General features: G+C 40.7%; 1 protein-coding gene across 1 annotated transcript; it reads right to left on the bottom strand.

The window, feature by feature from the left end:
* Nucleotides 1-379: 379 nt before the first annotated feature.
* On the bottom strand, nt 380-22,865 carry pdgfbb (platelet-derived growth factor beta polypeptide b). The gene is made up of 8 exons (XM_033643731.2): nt 22,121-22,865; nt 10,437-10,533; nt 7,610-7,666; nt 4,167-4,360; nt 3,871-4,053; nt 2,906-3,755; nt 2,237-2,387; nt 380-2,080 (listed from the first exon to the last, which is right to left on the bottom strand). The coding sequence occupies exons 1-7, from the start codon at nt 22,184-22,186 to the stop codon at nt 2,254-2,256; spliced, it is 1,581 nt and encodes a 526-aa protein (XP_033499622.2). The 5' UTR covers nt 22,187-22,865; the 3' UTR covers nt 380-2,080; nt 2,237-2,253.
* Nucleotides 22,866-23,680: the final 815 nt, after the last annotated feature.

The following is a 23,680-nucleotide window of genomic DNA, read 5'->3' as shown; positions in this document are numbered from 1 at the left end:
GCAAAGTAATCTATCCATGGTTTGCGCAAAGGTTTCTGACTAAATAACCTGCAAAACTAATGGCAACCCAACTCATCTGTTCTTTGTGTTTGGTACTAATTAGCACATGTTAGCATGCTACGTGCTAAACTAAGATGCTAAAGATAATAAAAACCACACCTGCTTAGCATCAGTATGTTAGCGTGCCAATGTTAACATTTAACTCTAAGCACTGCTGTGCATATGTACAACCTTATGATGCACTAGCATTAAAACCAGCTTTGCTTTATTTGTCTGTTGCTCATTCACTGTCGGCCCAGTTAGAGTTTAACAAAACTTTGGTCTTATGGAAGCTAATTCGTGGAAAACTGGTGAAAATGAATAAAAACACAAAACAAAGTAGATTTAAACACATTAGCTTCTTATACCCATATGAAAATAGCATTAGGTGGCAAAGTTATCACAAACATTCTGTTTCTTATCATATTTTACAATAAAACAGACACAATCAGTAACAGTTGTAAGTTGGCATGAGGAATGTACAAGCCATGTTTTTCAATAACTTAAGATGTTTGGCTGATTATGGATTATTGGACACAAATAGCATCACCAGTATTTCTAAATGTACTAATGGAAATACAAGGGACACAAATACATTATCTACATTTGCAATGTTTGGATTCTTGCTGGCTCTTTAAGTGACTTTTGATTTACTTAAATGAAATGTCAAAAACAATGTGTTGTAGATTAATGAAACAAATACAGTGGGGGCACTTGAAGAAAAATGTGTTGTACTGTAGGTAGGCGTTTCTTTCCTTTCCTCACAGAGTTTAGAAGGAATGTGATTGTTTCAGTGGAAGGGAGACGTGTCTTTATCAAAGAGACAAACAGATAAATGCTTCTACGTGAGTATTGAGATGCATGACAGAAGTGTAGGTGCAGGCACAAGCCCACACACACACACTACACCACACACTTTGGCATACAAAACAAATGCACATTTGACATAGAGGTTAAACACAGCATGACCCTGGGAGGACACAGAAGGTTCTGATCTTTTAAAAACCTGTCTTTCTGTTCGAACCACCCAGCCATCATGAAGCATCGTTACATATCTCGACCACATCTTGTTTGCAGTAGTTGAATAAAAAGTTAATCCACAGTAACGGCAGAGATAAATAAATAAGAAATATAGTACAACGTCAGCTCACAGGTGTAACGCTATCACCTCGTCTTCAGATAGCACCTTTTTCTTCACACCTGTGATGAGATTTTGAAATGCAACATTTGATGTTTTTGTCCTCTAATCAGATCTGTGTAATTCCAGTGTTTGCAATGAGTTAAATATTAAATATGGTTAAAGAGAGACCACCACTGTTTTACAAAGCTAATAAATGATATCAGGCCTTGGTACGGTAAATCTACACAGCTTCGTCTTCCCAACACTGAGACCTTCACTATGTAGTTCTATCCAACACGGAAATACTGCTCAGTTAAGTCAACATTACTTGTTGTTGCAGTCCATTGACGATTGTCTCTATGTTTATCCAATTACAACACAACAGATTCTTCAGTGACACAAAGAGTTATGTCCATTTGAATGTCCATTTTTCCACCAGATGCGCTTTGTAGTCCAGTCTGACTGTGGTTCAGTCTTTAGCAACAAACTTTGCCATTTAAACCCCACATAGACTCGCTTCTGTCAACATATAAGTGCAGTTTCTCTCTGTTGATATCAAAACAAGGTTTCAAGAAGAGTTTTGAAATTGCACTTTTTTTCCACAGCTCTACAGCGATGCAGTTTCAGTCCCCCACAGGTGCTGTGCTCGCACACAACTTATCAGTCTTTGGATGCGACTTGTTACTTCATACCAGCAACTCTCTTGACAAGGTCCACCTTTTATTTATATTCCATTTTCTTCTTACCCTCCTCTTATTCCACACAGGTGTAGTTACAGGTTCACCAGACAGTCATTAGTAGTGTTACGGAGGAGATCTCACAGGACGACCAGGTTACTGACAAGTGAATAAATACTTATATGAAGGGAGTCACTCTGCTTCACAACTGGATCCACGAAATACACCGAGTTCCTTTGTGTCACTGAAGGGAAAACACAGGAAGACATAATTTAAACCCCTTACATGCTGGTGACTAAAACAAAATGCATTATTAATCAGTAAATAGCAATATTATTCACGGTTATTCAAAACTGATTGATTTACTTTCCTTTATTACCTAAATATTCGGTGAACTCACCTCGCTTTATTTTAGGTTTACATTAGCATCGCTCTCATAGCTGCCTTGCTGATTTGTTTGCGATTCTTCCTCCTCCTTTTCTTTGGACGGGCTGGAGGTCTGGGGCCTGCTGGAGCTGATGGCTGCCGTGTGGTAGTCGTAGATGTTGTTGCTGCCAGAAAAGGATTTACATATTACTAAAAAAATACTAAAAATCTGTTTGTTGTGGCTTTGTGTTACTGCGAAAATCCTTGAGTTAAAAATATACAATCCGCTTTCTCATCCCAGGTCATCAAATAGCGACGCTTTCTCATTCCCTTGGCGTGTGATACCCATGCTAAATTCACCCTACAATACAATATTGTACCTTACAATATTGCCACATAAAAATATTGTGATGCTATGCTGTATCAATTTTCTCCCACACCCCTACCATCTACTATCCCTCCCACCGACCCTACACAAACTTTCTCACCCTTTAAACTACATCAGTTGCTCTGAGTATCAAATCTTGCAAAAGGGTGGGTTTACGCTGGAGGTAGTAAGTGAGTCTCATGGAGATACCAAAGGGTGCTTTTGGTGTCACACACCAAGGGGCATGACAAAGCATCACTATTTGACGACCAAGGAATAAGAACAGGCTCTTCTTTGTATTTTTATCAGTTCATAGTTCTCAAACATGTCTCTTACCTGGTTTCTGTGTGGTTGTTTGCAGATGATGATGGTGTTTACCATGCTGGTGATGCTGACTATCCGTTTCCTTTCCTCTCTGCCTTTCCTCCTCTTCACGTTTCATCTGCTGCTGTCTCAGTAGCTCCTTCTCTTGGTCCAGCCTCTTGTGGAGAAGCAGAAGCTCTTTTCTCTCCTGCTCCAGTTTCTCCTCCTCTGTCTGTAATATCCTCACCTCATCTGGAGTCTCATTGTCTCTCCGTCTTGCCTGATCTCGAGGCTCTGGATTCGGCTCTTTGGTTGGTCGGAACCTGCTCATGACTCTCTGACTGGGCGCCTCAGTAGGACTGAACTCGGCTTGAGGAATCTGAGTAGCAGGGTGAGAGGAGCCACTCGTGTGGCTCTTTGAAAGTTTGGTTTTGTCTTCTTGCCATGGTGGCCTGTGTGTTTGTGTGCCTTCGTCCCTGCTCCTGTTTGCATCATTAACTTTCCCTTCAGTACTGTTGAGCAGCAACCCATCTTCACCTTCCACCAACTTGTTTTTTACCTCAACACCAACATTATCCTCTGAGGAAACAGTCTTGTTGCCATCCGAGATCTGACCATTCCTCCCATCCACATTCGCCGCATTCTCGGTTTGGTCTTTAGTCCCAAGGAGCCTGGTGGCGTTATGTGCCCAGTGTGGAGCAAACAGTACAGCCTCTCCAGAGCGAGATGTGTCCTCCCCAGCCAAACTGTACCCCTCACCAGGCTGAGTGAAGGTGTCTCCTCTGGGGCTCCAGTGCTGCTCCAGGAGGTCCTCCAGGTGGGCCCTCTGGTTCTGCTTCAGCTCATCCCACTGATGGAGTTCATCCTTTGAGTGCATCTTGACCTTTTACAATAAAATTAAACAAAATGCAAATCAGCTAAATATAAAGTAAACAATGTAAGAAGTGAAGCGGTAATGCACTGCCCTGACAGTATAACAAACAACATTCACACTGTACCTGTCCGTGTCCTTGGCTGAGCGTCTGGTTTCGATGCTGGTGGTTGTGCTGTCTGCGAGATGATTTTTTCTTGGGCACAGGAGGACGTGGAGTGGGCTGACATCGGCACTCCACATGATCAACCACAGACACCACTGCTTTGGCGTAAGTTGGTCTTTTGTTGACGTACTCTATCTTCATGACCTGGTGAGGTTGATAACAGTGGATTGGAGTGTTACGCAAACAGCCTTTCCAAGATGTTGTTGATGTGTGTTTTTGTGTACTGTTAATTTTTGTGTGTGTGTGTGGTTGTTTACCTGCAAGTATCTGGTGTGTGTGACGTGAGGGACACACTGCAGGCTCTTGGTGTTGCAGCAGCCAGAGCAGCGCTGCACCTCCACGCAGGGCGGCCACAACAGGAAGTTAGCGTTGCTGCGGTCCAACATCGCCCTGGTGACCTCGACCACCTCTGTACGAACTTTACACAGAGCTTGCTGAGCTGGCTGGGCATCTGAGGGATGAGACATGACTGAGTGAGAACATGGACGGATTATGAAACAACAAGCTCCTGAGCACAGACACAAGTCATTTGTCTCTTTGAGAATGTTTTGTGACTTCATGTCGATTTGCGTCTCTTGTTTTGGTGGGTCTATTGGTCATTTTTTAGTTGTTTTGTGTCTCTTTGTGGTTGTTTTGTGTGTATTTGTGGTTGTTTTGTGTCTCTTTGTGGTTGTTTTGTGTGTCTTTGTGGTTGTTTTCTGTTTCTTTGTGGTTGTTTTCTGTCTCTTTGTGGTTGTTTTCTGTTTCTTTGTGGTTGTTTTGTGTGTCTTTGTGGTTGTTTTGTGTCTCTTTGTGGTTCTTTTTTGTGTCTTTGTGGTTGTTTTCTGTCTCTGTGGTTGTTTTCTGTCTCTTTGTGGTTGTTTTCTGTTTCTTTGTGGTTGTTTTGTGTCTCTTTGTGGTTGTTTTGTGTGTCTTTGTGGTTCTTTTTGTGTCTTTGTGGTTGTTTTCTGTCTCTTTGCAGTTGTTTTGTGTCTCTTTGTTGTTGTTTTGTGTTTCTTTATGTATGTTTTGTGTCTCTTTGTGGGTGTTTTCTGTCTCTTTGAGGTTCTTTTGTTTCTCTTTGTGGTTGTTTTCTGTCTCTTTGTGGGTGTTTTGTGTTTCTTTATGGTTGTTTTGTGTTTTTTTGTGGTTGTTTTGTGTTTCTTTATGTATGGCTTGTGTCTCTTTGTGGTTGTTTTGTGTTTCTTTATGTATGTCTTGTGTCTCTTTGTGGTTGTTTTGTGTTTTTTGTGGTTGTTTTCTGTCTCTTTGTGGTTGTTTTGTGTTTTTTTGTGGTTGTTTTGTCTGTCTTTGTGGTTGTTTTGTGTCTCTTTGTTGTTGTTTTGTAACTCTTTGTAGGTGTTTTGTGTCTCTTTGTGGTTGTCTTGTTTCTCTTTGTGTTTATTTGTGGTTCTTTTGTGTGTCTGTGTGGTTGTTTTCTGTCTCTTTGTGGTTGTTTTGTGTGTCTTTGTGGTTCTTTTTTTGTGTCTTTGTGGTTGTTTTGTGTCTCTTTGTGGTTGTTTTGTGTCTCTTTGTTGTTGTTTTGTGTTTCTTTATGTATGTTTTGTGTCTCTTTGTGGGTGTTTTCTGTCTCTTTGAGGTTCTTTTATTTCTCTTTGTGGTTGTTTTCTGTCTCTGTGGGTGTTTTGTGTCTCTTTGTGGTTGTTTTGTGTTTTTTTGTGGTTGTTTTGTGTTTCTTTATGTATGTCTTGTGTCTCTTTGTGGTTGTTTTGTGTCTCTTTGTTGTTGTTTTGTAACTCTTTGTGGTTGTTTTGTGTTTCTTTATGTATGTCTTGTGTCTCTATGTGGTTGTTTTGTGTCTCTTTGTTGTTGTTTTATAACTCTTTGTGGGTGTTTTGTATCTCTTTGTGGTTGTTTTGTGTCTCATTGTGGTTGTTTTGTGTTTTTTGTGGTTGTTTTGTGTCTCTTTGTGGTTGTTTTGTGTCTCTTTGTGGCTGTTTTGTGTTTTTTTGTGATTGTTTTGTGTGTCTTTGTGGTTGTTTTGTGTTTCTTTATGTATGTCTTGTGTCTCTGTGGTTGTTTTGTGTCTCTTTGTTGTTGTTTTGTAACTCTTTGTAGGTGTTTTGTGTCTCTTTGTGGTTGTTTTGTAACTCTTTGTAGGTGTTTTGTGTCTCTTTGTGGTTGTCTTGTGTCTCTTTGTGGTTGTTTTGTGTTTTTTTGTGGTTGTTTTGTGTTTCTTTGTGGTTGTTTTGTGTCTCTTTGTGGCTGTTTTGTTGTTGTTCTGAGTCATGATGTTAATTCGCATCCCCTAATAATTGTTTTTGCAGGTTTTTTTGGTAATTTTGTGTCTCTTTTTAGTCATTTGTTTATTTCTTTGTGGTTGTTTTGTGTCTTTAGTCTAAAGCATCTCTTCATATCTGTTTTGGCAAGTGTTTTAGTCAGTGTGCATCTCTATGGATTGTCTTTATGTTGCTTTTTGGATGTTGTGTGTCTCTTTCAAGTTGTTTTTTTCTGTTTTATGTCTTTGGGGTTCATTTGCATTTCTTTGTGGTTGCTTTGTATCTATTTGTGGCTTTTTTGTGACACTTTGTGTTTGTTGTGCCCCTAGACCTGTGCCAGATTCACTCATCCATCCATGAGTGTGAGTATGACTGGTTTGACTTGTGTTAGGATTTTGTATTAAGCATTCTAAAAATTATTATTATAATTATTATTTACTCTATGTGACTGTTAAGACAACTAACCACTGACTTTGGAAAACCCCTTCCCTTTGTGTTTGTTGAATCAATAAGTAAAGGACAAAAAAAAATGAAATGCACATGGGACTCCTCATGATTTCCCACAGAAACCCTCCCAAGTTGCTAAAAGAAGAGCACAAATATGAGAAGCCTAATTCCTGTCAATTCCATTAAGCTCACTCATTCATCCACAGTGACTCATCCAGCTTGTTTGCATATGTATTAAGTGTGATAAGAGGCTCTCACCATTAAGCCCAATTCACCATTTTATACAACAGTGGCTGTGACTTGTGCAGCTCTCCAGTGTAACATCCACTAAAGCCTGTTTCTAGGTGTTGCAGAGCACAAACACGCAGGCTGATTATAATGTGAAACTCATGCATTTTAAATGAGCTGATGTGCTACAACTTCTCTCAGTCAGACTTTGTGGATTATTGTATTGTATTGCTCTGTTACACAGAAACACGGAGGAATTTAATTCCACTTTGCCTCACAGAAATTCACTGTTGAATTGCGCTGTTCTGTTGAAACATATAAGGACACATCCAAGATATTAGGCCTCGTGTGAATGATGATTAATTTAGGCCCATTAGTATCTGCTCATGCTAGAGGGAATCCAACAAAGTCACCCTGACGCTTGTAGATTGCTGTCTGGTAATTCAGACATCTGCTTTATCATGATGGCGGAGAAAAAGGTTAATGGGAAGAATTTTACCGTATCACTAAAGCCATACTTGTCACATCAATCAGCTCCCAGGAAGATGCAGGGAACACAACCAGTCCTCCACTAATGAGGATAAAGTACTTTTACATTCATGGGGAAAATCAGGAATCCTCCATGTCAATGGCAAACCCTTTTAACATTTAATCAGTAGGAGTGATAGCAAATGTCGACATCAGCGATTGCAAACATATCCATAATGTGACTTATAGCAATTTTAATTAAAGATATCTACAAGTGCAACAAGAAACCAGTCTCTCTAATGACACTGAGTAAAAAGGAAGGAGGGGGCTCAGCTCACCGAGGCTCCTTGGTAGTCTGTGACCTCCATTGGCTGCAGAAGTCGCGTCCTCCTCATCTGAGACAAAACAATAAACACACACAGATTTGACTTGGATGTACAGTAAACTTTATTCTAAGGCTTTCAGCGCCCTCTGCGTGTGTAGTAATAAAACATGAGCTCAAGAGCGCCATTGTTTCTCCATTTGTTTGTCCAAGTTGGTTTTATTACTGCGATGTTTACAAGTCACAATTAAGTTAGAGGAGCAGCCACTTATTGGTGTCATGTTAGTTTTCAGTTTATCATTGCATTGCCACTCACACAGTTTATTTAATGAACTCTTATTACAATTGCTTGGCATTAAAGTATCATCTCAGTCGGCATTCACGAGAAAACATCTCAACATAAATCATATTGTGTATTGTATATTATTGAGTTTGTGCATCACTGGCCTTCATATTGTTATTCATGTGGCATTTTTTTATTGATATCAAAATGATGTTGTACTTTATTTTGAACAGATACTCATAAGCCCAAAGGTTGTATAACTTTCTTATGTGTACATGTACTGATAACACTGTATGTGGTAACACACTGATGATGAAGAGCAGGTTGTCTATATATTTTAAACTTTCTGCCTTGGTATTATAGCATAACCATACTCTAAACAGCCAAAATGTGTTTTTAATGAATTTGTAATAAATGAGCTCCAGATATAGAAAATTAAGGATCCCACCAGTGTTTTAGGTTGAAACAGCATTATTGGTGAGAGTTAGGTATATGATCTTACTATATAATGACGAGAACTCTGTCTGTCTGACTTGGTCAATCCATGTGAAATTTGGCACAGTGGTAGAGGGTCATGGGAGGATGCGAATGAAGCAATATTACATCAATTGGCCAAAGGGGGGCGCTATAGCAACCGATTGAAATTGCAAACTTTGAATGGGCATATCTCATGCCCCGTATGTCGTAGAGACATGAAACTTTGCACAGAGATGCCTCTCCTCATGAGGAACACATTTGCCTCAAGAACCCATAACTTCCGCTTATATAGATTTTCCGCCATTTTGAATTTTTTGAAAAACACTTCAAATGGATCTCTTCCTAGGAAGTTTGAGCGATCTGCATGAAACTGGGTGAACATAATCTAGGGACCAATATCTAAAGTTCCCTCTTGGCAAAAGTTGGAAAACTTACTAAAACTGAGCTTCTATAAGGCAATGAATATTGCGGGGGGCGTGGCTCATCACATAAAGGTGTATAACATCTCAAGGGTTTCACCCATCACCACGCAACTTTATAGGCATATGACCACACATAATCTGAGGGGACCCCTCCATTATTGACCCCATCAAACAAAATGGGGGCGCTAGAGAGCTCATTTCTTATCTAGGCCTAACCGCCATATGGATTTTTACTAAACTTGGTAGATATGTAGAACAGGACGCCTCAAGGTGACTGGAGAAATTTAACTCTAATTGGCAACTGGGTGGCACTATAACAACAGAAAAATGCTTACAAATGGCTAAAATACGACCGATCACTGTGGCTCCCCCTGTGGACCAATGTTGTTGTTTTCTAATTTTTACTCACTGACGTGGTCAATCTATGTGAAACTGCACATAGGCATTGAGGACTGGCATAGGTAGAAGGTGACAAAGCTACCAATGGGTATGGACTAGTTAAGAATGGTTTAGGAAAGATTTAGTTTGCTCCGTTTAATGTTAAAGATTAAAATGGTCGGGGCGCCCAGTGGCTCGGTCGGTGGAGCGGGTGCCCCTTGGACACAGGTGTCCTTGTTGCAGCGGCCACAGCCAAAATAGTTTTGTGTTTTTGAACATTAAAGATGTATTTAAGGGTAAACTAATGACATGGTCAGACTGTTACTGTGTCAGGATCCATAAAAAGACTTCCAATACTGAGCCTGGTTTCTACCAAAGAGTATTAGGGCTAGGTGTAACTGGAATAAATGAGAGAAGGAGAGATTTATTTTCTATTTTCAATCTTGCATTATGAGAATAAAGTCAAAATGTGGACAATAAAGTTGATTTTCAGTATTTGAGCCAGGCTTGAGGAAAAAATAAGTTGGAGGAGAGAGTTTTTTATTTTTGGCATTACAAGAATAAAGTCAAAATATCGAGAATAACCTTGACATTTCAAGATAAAAATCAAACTTCTGAGAATACATTAAATTGCTGGCGCTTGCACAAATGTCTGCCTCTGTAAAATATCTTGTGTAGATGAACTGGTGAAACTGCAAATCAGAATCAATGAAGAAATTATTTCTCTGTTAATGCATAAACACTCGGGGTGGGAATCACCAGAGGCTCTTTGATACGATATTATCACAATACTTTAGTCACAATAAAATATTATTGCAATTTTAAACGTGTTGCGATAAGCTGAGTATTGTGATGAAATATTTTGCGATATATTGCAATTTATTACCTTTTTTCAGTTTTCAGTCTGTTCATCTCACTTCAATCTTTTTTTTGCAATTTTATTATTATTTTTTTTTAATAATTTATTTTATTAAATAAACTTGGCACTGAGTAACGATACGATATTGCCAAATAAAAATATTGCGATAACTTTGCTGTATCGCTTTTCCCCCCTAATAAACACAGTGTGGTGATAACTGTTAGGACTTTGAAAGATTGTGCTGAAAATTGCATCTGTTCAGAGAGAAAACCAAACAATACTGTGTCTGAAGTTAATTTTTCTTCCCATGTGCTGAACAAAAATCTTTCTTTTGTCATTTTTCTTCCTTATACCTGGCCCTCATCGTCTCCCATACATTTCAGCGTGTGTTATAACAGTAATATCAGAATGCGCTGGTCTTTACCTACGGAGTCAGTGAGCAGCAGCAGCTGAAGGTCCTCTATGGACGAGATGGGGCTGTTTCTAACCAGCTCCACCAGGGCTGCAGGCAGAGGCTCCCCCTGAAACACACAGGTATTTATACTTCAACATGAGAGACCAAGAAATAAAACACAGAACTAGTCTGAACCATCTTAGAACATGAGTTATGTTTAAAAAGACAAAAGGCACGTAACCATTTAGACTCTTTGCAGCTTGACTATAAGAATAGCTCTTTGAGAATTTCCCACCCTGTGTTCATCCTGCATGTGACATTACACAGTTTTCCAAACAGTTCCTCTGAGGAAACGGAATCACTGCAGCACGTCTGCAACAACCACTTCAAGTGTTTCAGTTCATGTGTGTGTGTGTGTGTGACTGAGGCACAATAGGTGATCAAAAAGTAAACAGAGCATTATCCCTTCTATCAAAATATGAACTTTGTACTAGTAAGAGTACTATATGAGTAAACTGTGACGATAGCTGTACTCCTGATGAGGGGAAATCCTCCTTTGGGTAGCTTGGGTTTTCAATCTCTTACTCTTTGATCAAAAATGACCTGAAGCTCAACTCTGAGATTGTTGTATCCAAATAGTTTTCTAATAAATTATAAATAATGCAACTTCTGATCAACCCAAATCAATTTCAGGCTTAAAATAACAACTTTCGATTAGACCACACCCACTTTCAGTCCATTGCGAGTACAGGTACAGATACAGATCATTCAGTTGGTTCAGCAGGTACAGATAAAGGTGTAGTCACTCATCACTACCTGATATCACTCTCAAACTGACAGTTATTTGAGTACAAAGACCGACAAGGTTTGTTTATATCAGTGACGGCTGTAAACACACTGAACGGGGTGCAATTCCAAATCTTAATGGTCCAAAATCACTGACTGGACCGTTAAATGACTACATCGAATCTAATATTCCACTGTTATTCCAACACATTCTCACTCCGACCTCATCCCATATTGGCGTTCAGTCATCGACTTTCCACGTCTAGATACGACGTGCAAGGTACCCTGGGTGCGTTGGTTGTTGATGTTCTGGAACACCGTGTCTTTTTTCAAAATAGAGTGTGCCAGGGCTGACGTCAAAACCCGGAAGTTCAGCATCGCGCTGGTTCCCGGAAGAGAAAGTGAATGTGATTTTTGCATTGCGTTTTGGATTATGTCAGAAAATAAGCTCTGTGGCTAACATAAGTGTATGATACTTACAGGTTTTGTTCAGTGACATAATCTTCACATATGAACACCTTTCATACTGCATTTGAAGCTTAAATGCGATCGCCAGAAGTAAAAAGCTAACGTTAGGCTTTAACGGACTACATGACTACTCCACGGTCGCATGACTCTTGACGTCACCGCCACTAAGCTTTCAACTGATTTCGGCCGCTTTATTTTAAAAACATTGTATAATGGGGAAATCGGACTGTTTAAGCTAAATAAGAAGCTGTAATGGCAGACTGCCAGCACTCTCGCCTGTTCGGGGGTGATGACGTTTAATCTAATTGCATTCTAATTGTAGTCGTATAGAGCAACTTGTTAGCAACCGCCTTTTTTACGACACGTAAAAGCTTCAAAATTCACAAGTAGGGTATTTACTGATGTGTTTTATGTCGTAGAACAAAACCTGAAACTCGCTTAAGCTTTTGTTAACCACAGACCTTATTTGAGGCATTTTACCAAAATCCCATTCAAAAAACGTATTGACTTTTAGACGAGAGAACCCAAAGTGCTCAAAGCGCTAACGGAGTTCCGGGTTTACTGGCACACTCTATAGAAGCACTACGTCAGTACAACAACACAAATTGACATAGACGTGGTTGGGTTTCGGAAAAAAGAACAGGGTTTGGCTTTAGAATCTTGCGGGACACAAACACCGCTCTCCCAGGTGAAAGTCAGTGTTTGTTGGACCCATGCTCCACCCCTCCCACACACCTTTCTTATGCCACCTTAACTTTCGTTCCTGTCCTGCCACATTTCCCCGACACCACTGAGCACCATCAACTATGAAGGCAACCGGCCACGTATCATGCCGACGTTACAGGACCACATTCTTTGAAGCCGTAAGTCACTGCCCAAGTGCCAGATTTCGACGATAATATCATTCCAAACATGACAATATTCTGAACTTGATTCGGGCCACATAAACAGCATGTTCTGTTTGGATATTCTGAATTAGGCCTTGTTCCAAATGAAGCATTTTCTGACTAAGACATGTGGGATATGCTGATAATATCTGGGTTTTAACATCAGTCTTGAACATGTATACAGCGCATTCAGAATATGTGGCTCAACTGGGATTTTTACCACAGATTGCAACACACCTCGTCTCTGTTTACAGTCAACTTTGTGCGTTGTCACTGATACATTGTACATAAACCAGAAACCAATGTGAGGACACCCACAAATCTGGTCAGAAGGAGAAACAAACCTACTTTAAAACATTTTGAAAGACTTGGATATCAACACGTTTTTGGACTTTTTAATTTTTGTAAAACAGAGTGCCTTGGTATTTTTGTGGTTTTGACTACCAATTTTTATCTCTGGACGTTTTTGGATATGTTCAAATATTATAACAGTCTCAGGGCTGCTGTGAAGCTGCGCCTACTTAGGGCAACAAAAAAGTTCATCTGAAAGGACATGAAAGGACAGCAGAGGAGATACCTGCACACCAATGAAGCTGGGCTGGACAGCCACAGAAAGGGTTCACAGGCTGCGATCAGTGCAAAAAATGAAATTCAGTTAGGACATCTGTGCACAAAAAGAAGTGTAAAAAATAATAAGAGGTGACTAAAAACAGCAGCAAACGTTTCAGTCCTTGACTATCATCAGTGCTGCTGACATGAGTGCTTCACAGAACACACAGAGACACGGACAGATTCCTACCAGGTGTGATGAATCAGTCAGGAGGAGCCACTAATTAGATGAGATTGAGATGCCGTTTACACGTTGCCGGCTATTTTCATAAACGGACATTTCACCGTCTCCGTTTTCAAAAAGATCTTCGTTTACACTTACCCATGTATATATACACAAGAGCATGCCAAACCTGTAGGTGGCAGTGTAACGAGAAGCTCAAGCCTTCCATGTATCCATTGTCACCATAGCAACATAGGTCGCACTTTTTACACAGGCGCAAGTTCCGGCGCATACTGTGACGTCGGCTGCCTATAACTCCGTTTATCTGCGTTTATCTCAGTTTACATGCAAACGCGCAACCGGAGTTTTCCAAAATCTCCACTCTGGCCGGAGTTTTTAGAAAGACTCGTTTTCAGAGGAGAAATCTCCGTTTGCATGTAAACAAAGGGCACAAACGAAGGAAGATGTCTCCGTTTATCAAAATCACCGTGTACGTGTAAACGGCCTCCTACTCTGAGGAGCAGAGGCCTGACTACCAGATCACAATCACCTGTCCTATTCACAACATTCTCAAACACCAATGTATGATAGCAGAAAAAAAAGCAAAATAAAATAAAATACAATAAAAAAATAAGAAATTTAAAAAAATACAAAATAAAATAAAATACAATGAAAATAAAAAAAAGAAATAAAAAAATACAAAATAAAATAAAATACAATAAAAAAAGAAATAAAAAAATACAAAATAAAATAAAATACAATAAAAAATAAAAAATAATTAAAAAATACAAAATAAAATAAAATACAATAAAAAAAATACTTAAAAATATTTTTTAAAAAAACAAAAAAAAAACACCTTGAGCAACCTCCTTTTTGTGCACAGATGTTCTAAATAAATTGATAATTTGTTTGCACTGATCTCAGCCTGTGAACTTTTTTGTGGCTGTCCAGCCCAGTTACACTGGTGTGCAGGTATCTCCTCTGCCGTCTTTTCCAAACATCATAACAACCTTTTCAAGAAGTTAGTTGAAGGAATGAAAAGGGAGGCTTTGTTCACATGGTCAAACAAGTCGGCCACCAGTAGAAAACTTTGAAAAACTCCTATTTTGATGCAAAGAGTCAAAGTGGCACAAGCAGCTCCAGCTGTTCCACTATTCCATATTTTGACACGTTATTCGGAGTGTGCACGGAGTGGGAAATTCATTTTTGTTAGCCATGTAAACACAATATTGTCTTTTTCGGAATAAGGGCACAAAGTGGAATATTTTGTGCATGTAAACGTAGTCACTGACTCACTCTGTCAACAGCAACAAATGAATATGTCACACCATGCAGCTGTATGACTCTTTTATGGGTTTTTAATAGTTTTGAAAGACAATAGCATGAAGGCTATAAACAGAATCAGGTTGTGGCTCCACAGGAAATACTTGTTAGTAGGAAAATTCATTTCTGGTTTTGTTTTTCTTTGTTGATAACAACAAAGGGATGATATAACCTTAGCTTTGCACTTACAACACACATTTGATCATAAATATGTCCATACCGCCACACCAGAAACCAAGCAACAGCTCCACACTGTGATTGCATGGACCGAGTGTGGGTTTAACCCCCCGAGTCATTAATGGCTGCGAGAGCTGAAGGGGTTGCGGGGGAAGTATTAACCAAAGCAGACACACAATGGTCACTAAGAGCAGGGTGAATGAGTATTGGTGTTGTGTCTTCTCATCTGCTAACATTTAGGGGTCAAAGGAGTCAGGAAGGAGTCAGGAAGTGGGGGAAGGAGTGATACGGAGAGGAGGAGAGAAGGGAGGTGCATCTGAGGGATAATAGATGAATAAAAGACAGGTTAAAGTGGACAAGGATCAGACATGGGTCGAGACACTTCCTCACGTTGGTTTGAATGCTGTGGATGTGCTTCATTTGCTTTGACGTCCCAGAGATGCCAGTGACGATGAGCTTAAGGAGGCAAATGTGGTCCGGCTAATATTATGATTCATCAGCAAACATACAATACTGATTAATTTTATAGTGGGAGTCCACACCAGTAAACTGCAGTGCCATTCAGGTCCTGGAGAATATAATGAAAGGAAGTAGTCATCCATGCGTGGACATGAATTGTCATCCTGCCTGTACTATACACCATTGACTTTCCTCCATTGTTGGTCGGCCTTTCAGAGTCACATCATACAGCGGGGAAATGCCTGCTCTATTACACTTACATCTCTGTTGCCGAGCTGTCGATGCCCCTAAGGAGTCATCATGATGATTCCTTCCCCCTCGCCAAACGGAGCAAACCCGCCTGCTCGGCTAATTGTGCTAATTATAGGATGTGTGCCTTTGTTCACAGTGGTGCCTGCTGCCATGACGATTTGTGTCTAAGCAGGAAATACTAAATAAACACCTCGGTTCTGATAAACAAAACAGATGTAAATAGACGCAGAGTCCACAGACAGAACATGCAAACACAGTTACAGCATTCAGTGTGTAACTAGGGCATAAAGACTATGATACGTTACATAAATCAACATAATAAAATAGCTGCGTATCAGCCCAGTCGCCAGAACAAAACATTGGCATTGTACATTTCTGCAAACAATGAAAACGTTACATTTGTACGCGGCACAGATATCATATCAGCGTCTCTAAAATGGCATAGTACATAAGCTGACTTTGTCATCAGGAGGTGAGATGCCTGCCAAGCTGCCGACCACGGCTCAAGACCAACTAACAACAAAAACAGTTGTTTTCTGACGAGTCATTGCTGTGTTTCCAGCAACTTTTTAGCCCCCAAATTTGGGTGTTTCTTTCTTTTTTTTTAGCAACCTGTAGTTCTTTTTCCAGCAGCTTTTCAGCACTCAAACATCAGTGTGTTTTAGGGACCTGTCACCGTGTTTCCTGCGGCTTTTTAGCCCCTAAAATGTGGATGTTTTTGGGCCACCCGTGGCTGTTTTTCCAGCAGCTTTCAGCCCAAAAATGTCTGGGTATTTTAGGGAAACTTTACTGGGTTTCCTGCTGCTTTTTAGCCTCTAAACATGGGTGTTTTTTGCAGCTATTTTTAGTCCCCAGTCATGGAATTTTTAACTTTTAAGTTAGTGATTCTTGCTCTTGTTTTTCCAGCAGTTTTTAGGCCACAAACATTTGCATTTTTTAAGGGACCCTTCACTGTGTTTCCTGCAGCTTTTAGCACCTTAACATGTGAGCTTTTAAGCAACTGGTGGCTTGCTTTTCAGTGGCTTTTCAGCCCAGATTTTCTTTTGCATGGTGTTTTCAGCAGCTTTACAGTCCCCTAACAGGAGTGTTTTTTAGCAACCCGTTGCTGTTTTTCCAGCGGGGATTGTGCCACAAAAAGCAGTTGTGCTTTTTAGCACTCAAACATGGGTGTATTTTAGGGACCTGTCACTGTGTTTTCTGCGGCTTTTTAGCCCCTAAAAATGTGGATGTTTTTGGGCGATCCAAGGCTGTTTTTCCAGCAGCTTTTCAGCCAAAATATGTCTGGGTATTTTAGGGACCCTTCACTGTGTTTCCTGCTGCCTTTTAGCTCCTAAACATGGATGGTTTTTAGCAACTTTTTCCAGCCATTTTTAGTCCCCAGTTGTGGCTGTTAATCAGTGATACTTGGCTGTTTTTCCAGCTGCTTTTTAGCCCACAAACATTTGTGCTTTTTAGGGATCCTTCACTGTGTTTCTTGCAGCTTTTAGCCATTAACGTGCATTCCTTTTGCGACCGGTGGCTCTTTTTTCAGTGTCTTTTCAGCCCACAAACATGAGGGTTTTTTTTAGCAAACTTTCAGTGTTTTCAGCAGCTTCGTAGTCCTCAACTAAAGTGTTTTTAGCGACGGGTTGCTGTTTTTCCAGCGGGGATCATGCCACAAAAAGCAGTTATGATTTTTATAGAATTATCGCTGTTTCCTATGGCTTTAAAGCCCCACAATGAGGGTGTTTATGGGCTGTTTTCCCAGCTGCTTTTAGCCCACAAACATTTGTGTTATTCAGAAATCCTTCGCTGTATTTCCTGTGGCTTTTAGCCTCTCAACGTGTGGTTCTTAGTGACTGTTGGCTCTTTTTCCAGCCCCCAGTCATGGTTGTAAGTCAGTGATCCATGGCTGATTTTTCAGCGTTTTTTAGCCCACAGCCATTTGTGGTTTTTAGGGACCCTTCAATGTGTTTCCTGCGGCTTTTAGCCCCTAAACGTGCTTTTCAGTGACCAGTGGCTGTCTTTCCTGTGACTTCTCAGCCCACAAACAGCTTTATAGTCCCCTAACAGGACTGTTTTTTAGCAACCCGTTGCTGTTTTTCCAGCGGGTGTAGTGCCACAAAAAGCAGTTGTGTTTTTAACAAAGACGTCACTGCATTTCGTACTGGGAATGTGCTCCAAAAACTGAATATTTTAAGCCCATACATGATCTTTTTTCAACCATAACCAAGTGGTATTTGTGTTAAAGCCTAACCAGACTAATAACCACAGTGTTGTCTGAACATAAAGTTTCAACGTATCTGCTGCATAATAATGTCCAAAAGTAATATACTGGTTTCCAGAAACTAAAGTGGCAACATTTTTTCTGGCAACTGGGTTATGCTTATAGGGGGAAGCTTTTATGGACTGCATGGGTGAAGGATGTCATCAGTGTGCAAAAGCAGCACCCTATTCATAATGAAAGACACAGCTGTTTAACGGGCATCATACTTCAATGTTGTGTTGTCAAAAATATCTATTTATGATAGATTCTGAATATTTAAAACAGTTTTAATACCTGTTTTCCGCAGTATTGATACACTGATACAAGCTGCGCTTTTTTGCAATCATTCTGCTGTTCTCTGCTACTAACCAAAAAAAGAAAATCTGTCATCATGTTTTAGGTTTTTCTTTTAATAAAAAAATTAAATCTTATGCCCTCAATGACCATTTCTGTCATGGTATCGAAAATGGTGTCAAATATTTCTCAAGGTATTGTATCAAACATAGAGATTCCAGTATCATGATGTTGACCTACTATTAATCAACAGCACCACTGTCAGCAGTGCCATTTCTTAGAAACTGAATTGTATAACCAAACTGCTCCCGTACAGTCGTTTCTCTTTCTTAAAATCATGAGCATTCAGGTTGTCTCGCACACTATCTGCCATTCAACACCACTGAAAAAACACATTTTTGACATCACCCAGCACTTAACACCTGAAGCAAGCTCCCATCCCCTGAAGGTCTTTTGGCCATACTGAGGAATGCCAGGTACAGGCAGCGGCTGCAGTGGGCAGGGGAGGAGAGGGAACATCTAATCGTACATAATTAGAGGGTTGAGCCTGCTGCCGGCACAGCAGCACCAGCAGCCACAGCACACGTGTGAGGTTTCACATGTAGTCACTGAAGCTGCGCCTACACATGCGCGACACTAGAATGTGTGAATGGATGTGACTTTAATTACCTTTGTCATAGCTGTAGATTGGAAAGCCGCCTGATGCAAAGGATAATGAGGTGTCTGTGTTATCTTAATGTCTGTGTTCCTCTTTGGTGGTCCACAGCTGAATGTATGTGCACTTCATATATTAGTAAGCTTTTAAATTATCTCCCTCTCGTGACTAGCTCTGTCTTAAACCCATTCTCTTGTTCTTTTTACACAGGACGTGATTGAACCTACAGACTCCATCATTTCACAGCTGCCATACTATAACTTTAAAATCAGACACGGGGAATTCCTGGTTGGATACCTCAAAGCCTTTGTAGATTTCTCCCTTTAAAACACTCGGCCTGTCAAATTTTCTTTTACATGTGGTGCCTACAGAGGCCATAAACTGAGAAGACGGGTTGATGACAGGAATTTAAAGTCATCCATCACACACCCTAAATCTTATGTGAAGTAGTCATGGTGATGGTAGAGTACATGCATACGCTAAAGTATATGGGTTTAGTGAATGAAAGGAGGAGTGAAGCCACTTAAGATGCCACTTCACATCCTGCAGAAACTCTTTATTTTATCCCTTCTTTTATATTGTTTCTACATTAACTGAAAGACAATAGTTTCCAGTGTGTGCTGACGTTAGTCAGACCTTGGTACAATACCCAATACTATCTGTCGGATGAGAAAAGGGCAGGTTGTGCCCTCTTTTTGACTTGTTCAAATATCCACTTCCTATGACTGATGTGTTAACTGTGTGGGTTTTGACCCCATTTACAAGTGACTGACACTCATTGTGTGGCTGAACTTCCTGGGTTGGGAACCCAGATGAAATCTTATCAGAGGCAGAAATACAGATAAAATCTGACTCAATGTGCATCTGAACCCACTTCTATGGACTTTACTTGGGCAAAAGAAGCAAAGAGTTTTGCCAAAGTGAACATAACAATGTCACTTATCACGAGGCCTCACTTGACCTGGACGAGACCTTCAGTTAAGTTTTGTCTTCCTGTTTGACCCCAGCAGACGGTTAGACTTTGCCCGTCTATCCTGCGCCTGTATTTCATTGCTGCCTGTTCATTTTTAAGAGTTTTAAAGAAAGTGTTGCTCCGATTTGTGTTGAAATGGAGCAGCAGTGCAAAAGTGGTTCTCTGGCAATAGAAACAGCACTAATAAGTGCATTGTCTGTGTCTATGTGGTAACCCTGTCACAAACTTAAAGGGACAGTTCACCCAAAAATCAAATATACATATATTTCCTCTTACTTGTAGTGCTTTTCATAAATCTAAATTGTTTTGTTGTGAGTTGCCAAATGTTGGATATCAGCTGTAGAGATGTCTGCCTTCTCTCCAGTATAATGGAACTAGATGTCACTCAGCTTGTGGCGCTGAAAGCATCAAAAAAATACATTTGAAAAACTCAGCAGCAATGTCTCTTTCTGGAAATCATGACCTGGTTACTCAAGATAATCCACAGATGGTGTTGTGAGCAGTTTCATGTGCAGTAGGAACTATTTTCTTTCTGGCAAACTCACCCACCGACTGTGTCACTGCGCAGAAGGAAGTGTGCATCAAGTCATGGACGAGAGGCTCATGACAGCACAAGATGTAAACTTTAATTACATCCTGCTTGGCTGAGATGTAACGTTAGCTAGCTGAGTAGTGCTAGGTGAGCTAGCAGTAGATGCACACTTCCTTCTGCGCTGGAATACAGTTGTCAGGTGTAGTTAAGTAACAAGAAAATAGTTCCTAGGTCTGTGGATTATCTTAAGTAACCGGGTTATGATTTCTGGAAAGAGACATTGCTGTTGAGTTTTTCAGTTGTATTTTTTGGTGCTTTGAGCACCACAAGCCGAGTGCCATCTCGAAATCCACATGGACGCCCCTTCAAGTCGGATCAACCACTCGGAAAGTCAGCAAAAAATCTGGTATGCAAGTTGCAGACACATGGCCGACGAAAGTAAATGTTCGGTTGATGGTAATAAACTTCTTATTGAGTCACATATTGCATGTCAATTTTTGGTCAAATGTATTTTTTAATATGGTATTAGGTTGTAACCGTCAGATGCTGTCCGTGTGGAGTGATCTCGATTAGGTAGAGAGGTTATTTTTCAGCACGTAGTTTTAGGGGATGTACTGGTGCAGCAACAAGTCTGGGACAAAATGACTTTGGAATATAAAGCTTCAAACTGTTATTAATGCGCTGTTTAAAGGCTCTGAACAACAACATACAACACATCTTCTCTGTAGTGTCCATATTGATTCCACATCATGACATAAAGCTCATGAACACACCAAATTCTGAAGCATGACTTCCCAACTCCAACTCGGAAAATGGGACCATTTGAGGAGCACGTGGACGCAGCATGCAGGAGAAAGGCAGACATCTTTAAGGCCGATATCCGCAACACTCTGCAACTCATTCCGAAAAATTCTAGACTGATGAATAGCGCTACAGGAAGGAGGTAAAATATGTCTTTAAAAAGCCTACATTTGTAGCTGAAAATGTCATGTGGTTCCTCATTTGTCTCCCTTTAGATATTATAAATCTAAGTGTTTTAGATGCCCAACATTTGGCAAGATAACTAATTACACTAACTAATAACTAACACAGCTCACACTCTGTGTCATCTCCCCTCTCCGATATATTTCATAAACGTGTCCCTGCTGCTGTGGTCTCTCCTGGTTCCTCTCCTGTAGCTGCCATGTGGCCCGTACAGCATCATGTTACAGTACGATGCTGCTCACTGACTGATTTATGGCCCTCGCTCAACATCTGGAGCAGCATCCATAAATGCACCACGTGGAGCATCCAGCTGTATCATGGCAGCCTCTGTTTCCTGGCTCATCACAGAGGACTGACCTCTGCATGTGTGCGCCCCTGGGCATCCATTCATGACGCCAGTTAATGGGGGGAATAACTGTTATTTTCTGCGAGGATGGCACCCCTCTCTGAATCAAAACAATAAGGGAGGGAGTGGGTTTTATTGTGAGAGTAAACTGAAGCAGGTGCACTGGATTACAAGTTGTAAGAATAACCTGGATTTGATGAGCATGTTAGTCTAAGTGGTTTCTGCTGTGTTTATTAGGAAGAACACAGATGTTTTTGATATTATGACTCATAATTTAGATCCAAAATAGAATAAAAACAATAGAAATATAGGCCAAAGTGATCAATTATATTACTGAAGACACATATATTAGGATACATACGGTATTTTACTTACTAAATTGCTACAACAGCTTTATAGTTTATATATCCAGCATGCTTTAATGTTATATCCCGTTAATGCTCGTGCACTCATACTGTTTGAACTCCCTTGTTGCTTCAGGTTTTGCTTTAATATTTAATATAGTGCACCATAAGAGGTGAAGCATCTCCCAAAGTTGGTCAAACTGTGATGACGACTCACCTCGGTGACGCCAAACCGCAGACACGCCGCCAGCAACGCGAGCAGCAGCTGTACCCACGAGCTCATCTTGCTGCCCAGCCTCGAGCCTCCTCGACGGACCGGGCATTTATGGAAGCGCGAGAGTCCGTCTCTCCTCAGCACTGCGCGCGGGGGGACAGCGGCTCGCCCTGCGGAACTGCGCGCGCGTAGACGGTGTGTCCACACTGTTGTCTCTCCGGCAGAGATATCCGAAGAAGAAGAAAGAGGCACGCAACTTTTTAAGTCCCCCTCGTGACAAAAATAAGAAATAAACGTCCACGTTTTAATTCAGGCGCTTCAGTCTTTAGTTCACCTTGCGCAAAAGTGCGTTTCCGACTAAAAGCGCACTAAATTAAATTAACAAAATGCCCAAAAACATCTCCAAGTTTCAAAGCTCACAATACAAAACTATCCAGGACGCACAGAAAGTGAGCAAAGTTTCAGTTATTCCATAAAAAAAGTCCCGATTTCTTTAAAATATACCAAATTAATCCACTTGATTTCTCTCCTCGCAGCGTCTCTGTAACCGTGATGCGACCCCACAGTCCAGCTCTCAGGCTGAACGTCTGAAATAACGTCGCAGCTCTGCACGGTAGTTTGCGGTCCTCTCCTTCCAAGTTGTCTTATCAATACTCAAAGCTCTGTGAGGCTCGGTGCGCCTCAGCCCTGGACCTGCCTGATTACGCAGCGGTGGAGATGGTGGCGGTGGTGGTGAGGGGTAGAGCAGATTTCCAAGAGTCTCTCTCCCGCCCCCTGCCTGAAGAATGGGCGATAATCTGCGCACAAAGAAGCGACATAAGTGCACAAACGGCCGCCTCACAGCAGCAGCAGCCACTCTGAGCAATATTTCCTCTGTGGTGAATCATTAATGCAGATATTCCTGAGGCTGTGCCAACAAGTCCTGTCCTTGTGTGTTGATCTGAAGTCTGATTCTGCTTTAAAATGTTGCTTTTATTAACTTTTAGGGTGTGGAAATATCAATAGTGTCAGTGTTAATGAGCAGAGTTCATTAAATACTTAAGTAGTTTGCTAAAGTACTGTATTCAAGTATAGTTTTGAGGTACTGGAGTATTTCCATGCTTCTGATTATTTCTTTAACAACTTTAGTTTTTATATAATTAGGTTATAAAATATGATGCATTGTTGTACATTAACCCACCAACAGCATATTAAGTGGTTAAAATTTGCTGCAAATTGTCAAACTACAGCAGTATTCATCTGTATTACTACAACCCAAACACCAGAATAAAAGATACGTTAAATTTGTGCATTATTATGTAGCAGTTTCCACAACACTGTGGTTAATGTGTATTTATGTTCAGGCACATTTTGGCTTAACTACCCAGTGTTAGTGGCTAAGTGGTCGGGCAGCAGTATCTCAGACTATCGGGACTTGGCTTGGGAACCGAAGGGTTTCCGGTTTAAGTCCCCACACAGCCCAAGTATGGAGCGTGGACTAGTAGCTGGAGAGGTGCCAGTTTGCCCCCTGGGCACTGCTCAGATGCTCTATAGTAAGGAACTGAATCCCCAACTGCTGTCCAA

The sequence above is a fragment of the Epinephelus lanceolatus genome, chromosome 18, assembly GCF_041903045.1.
Source record: "Epinephelus lanceolatus isolate andai-2023 chromosome 18, ASM4190304v1, whole genome shotgun sequence".
NCBI lineage: Eukaryota > Metazoa > Chordata > Actinopteri > Perciformes > Serranidae > Epinephelus > Epinephelus lanceolatus.
Note: the sequence above shows the minus strand (reverse complement) of the source record. Positions and strands in the feature narration are given on the sequence as shown.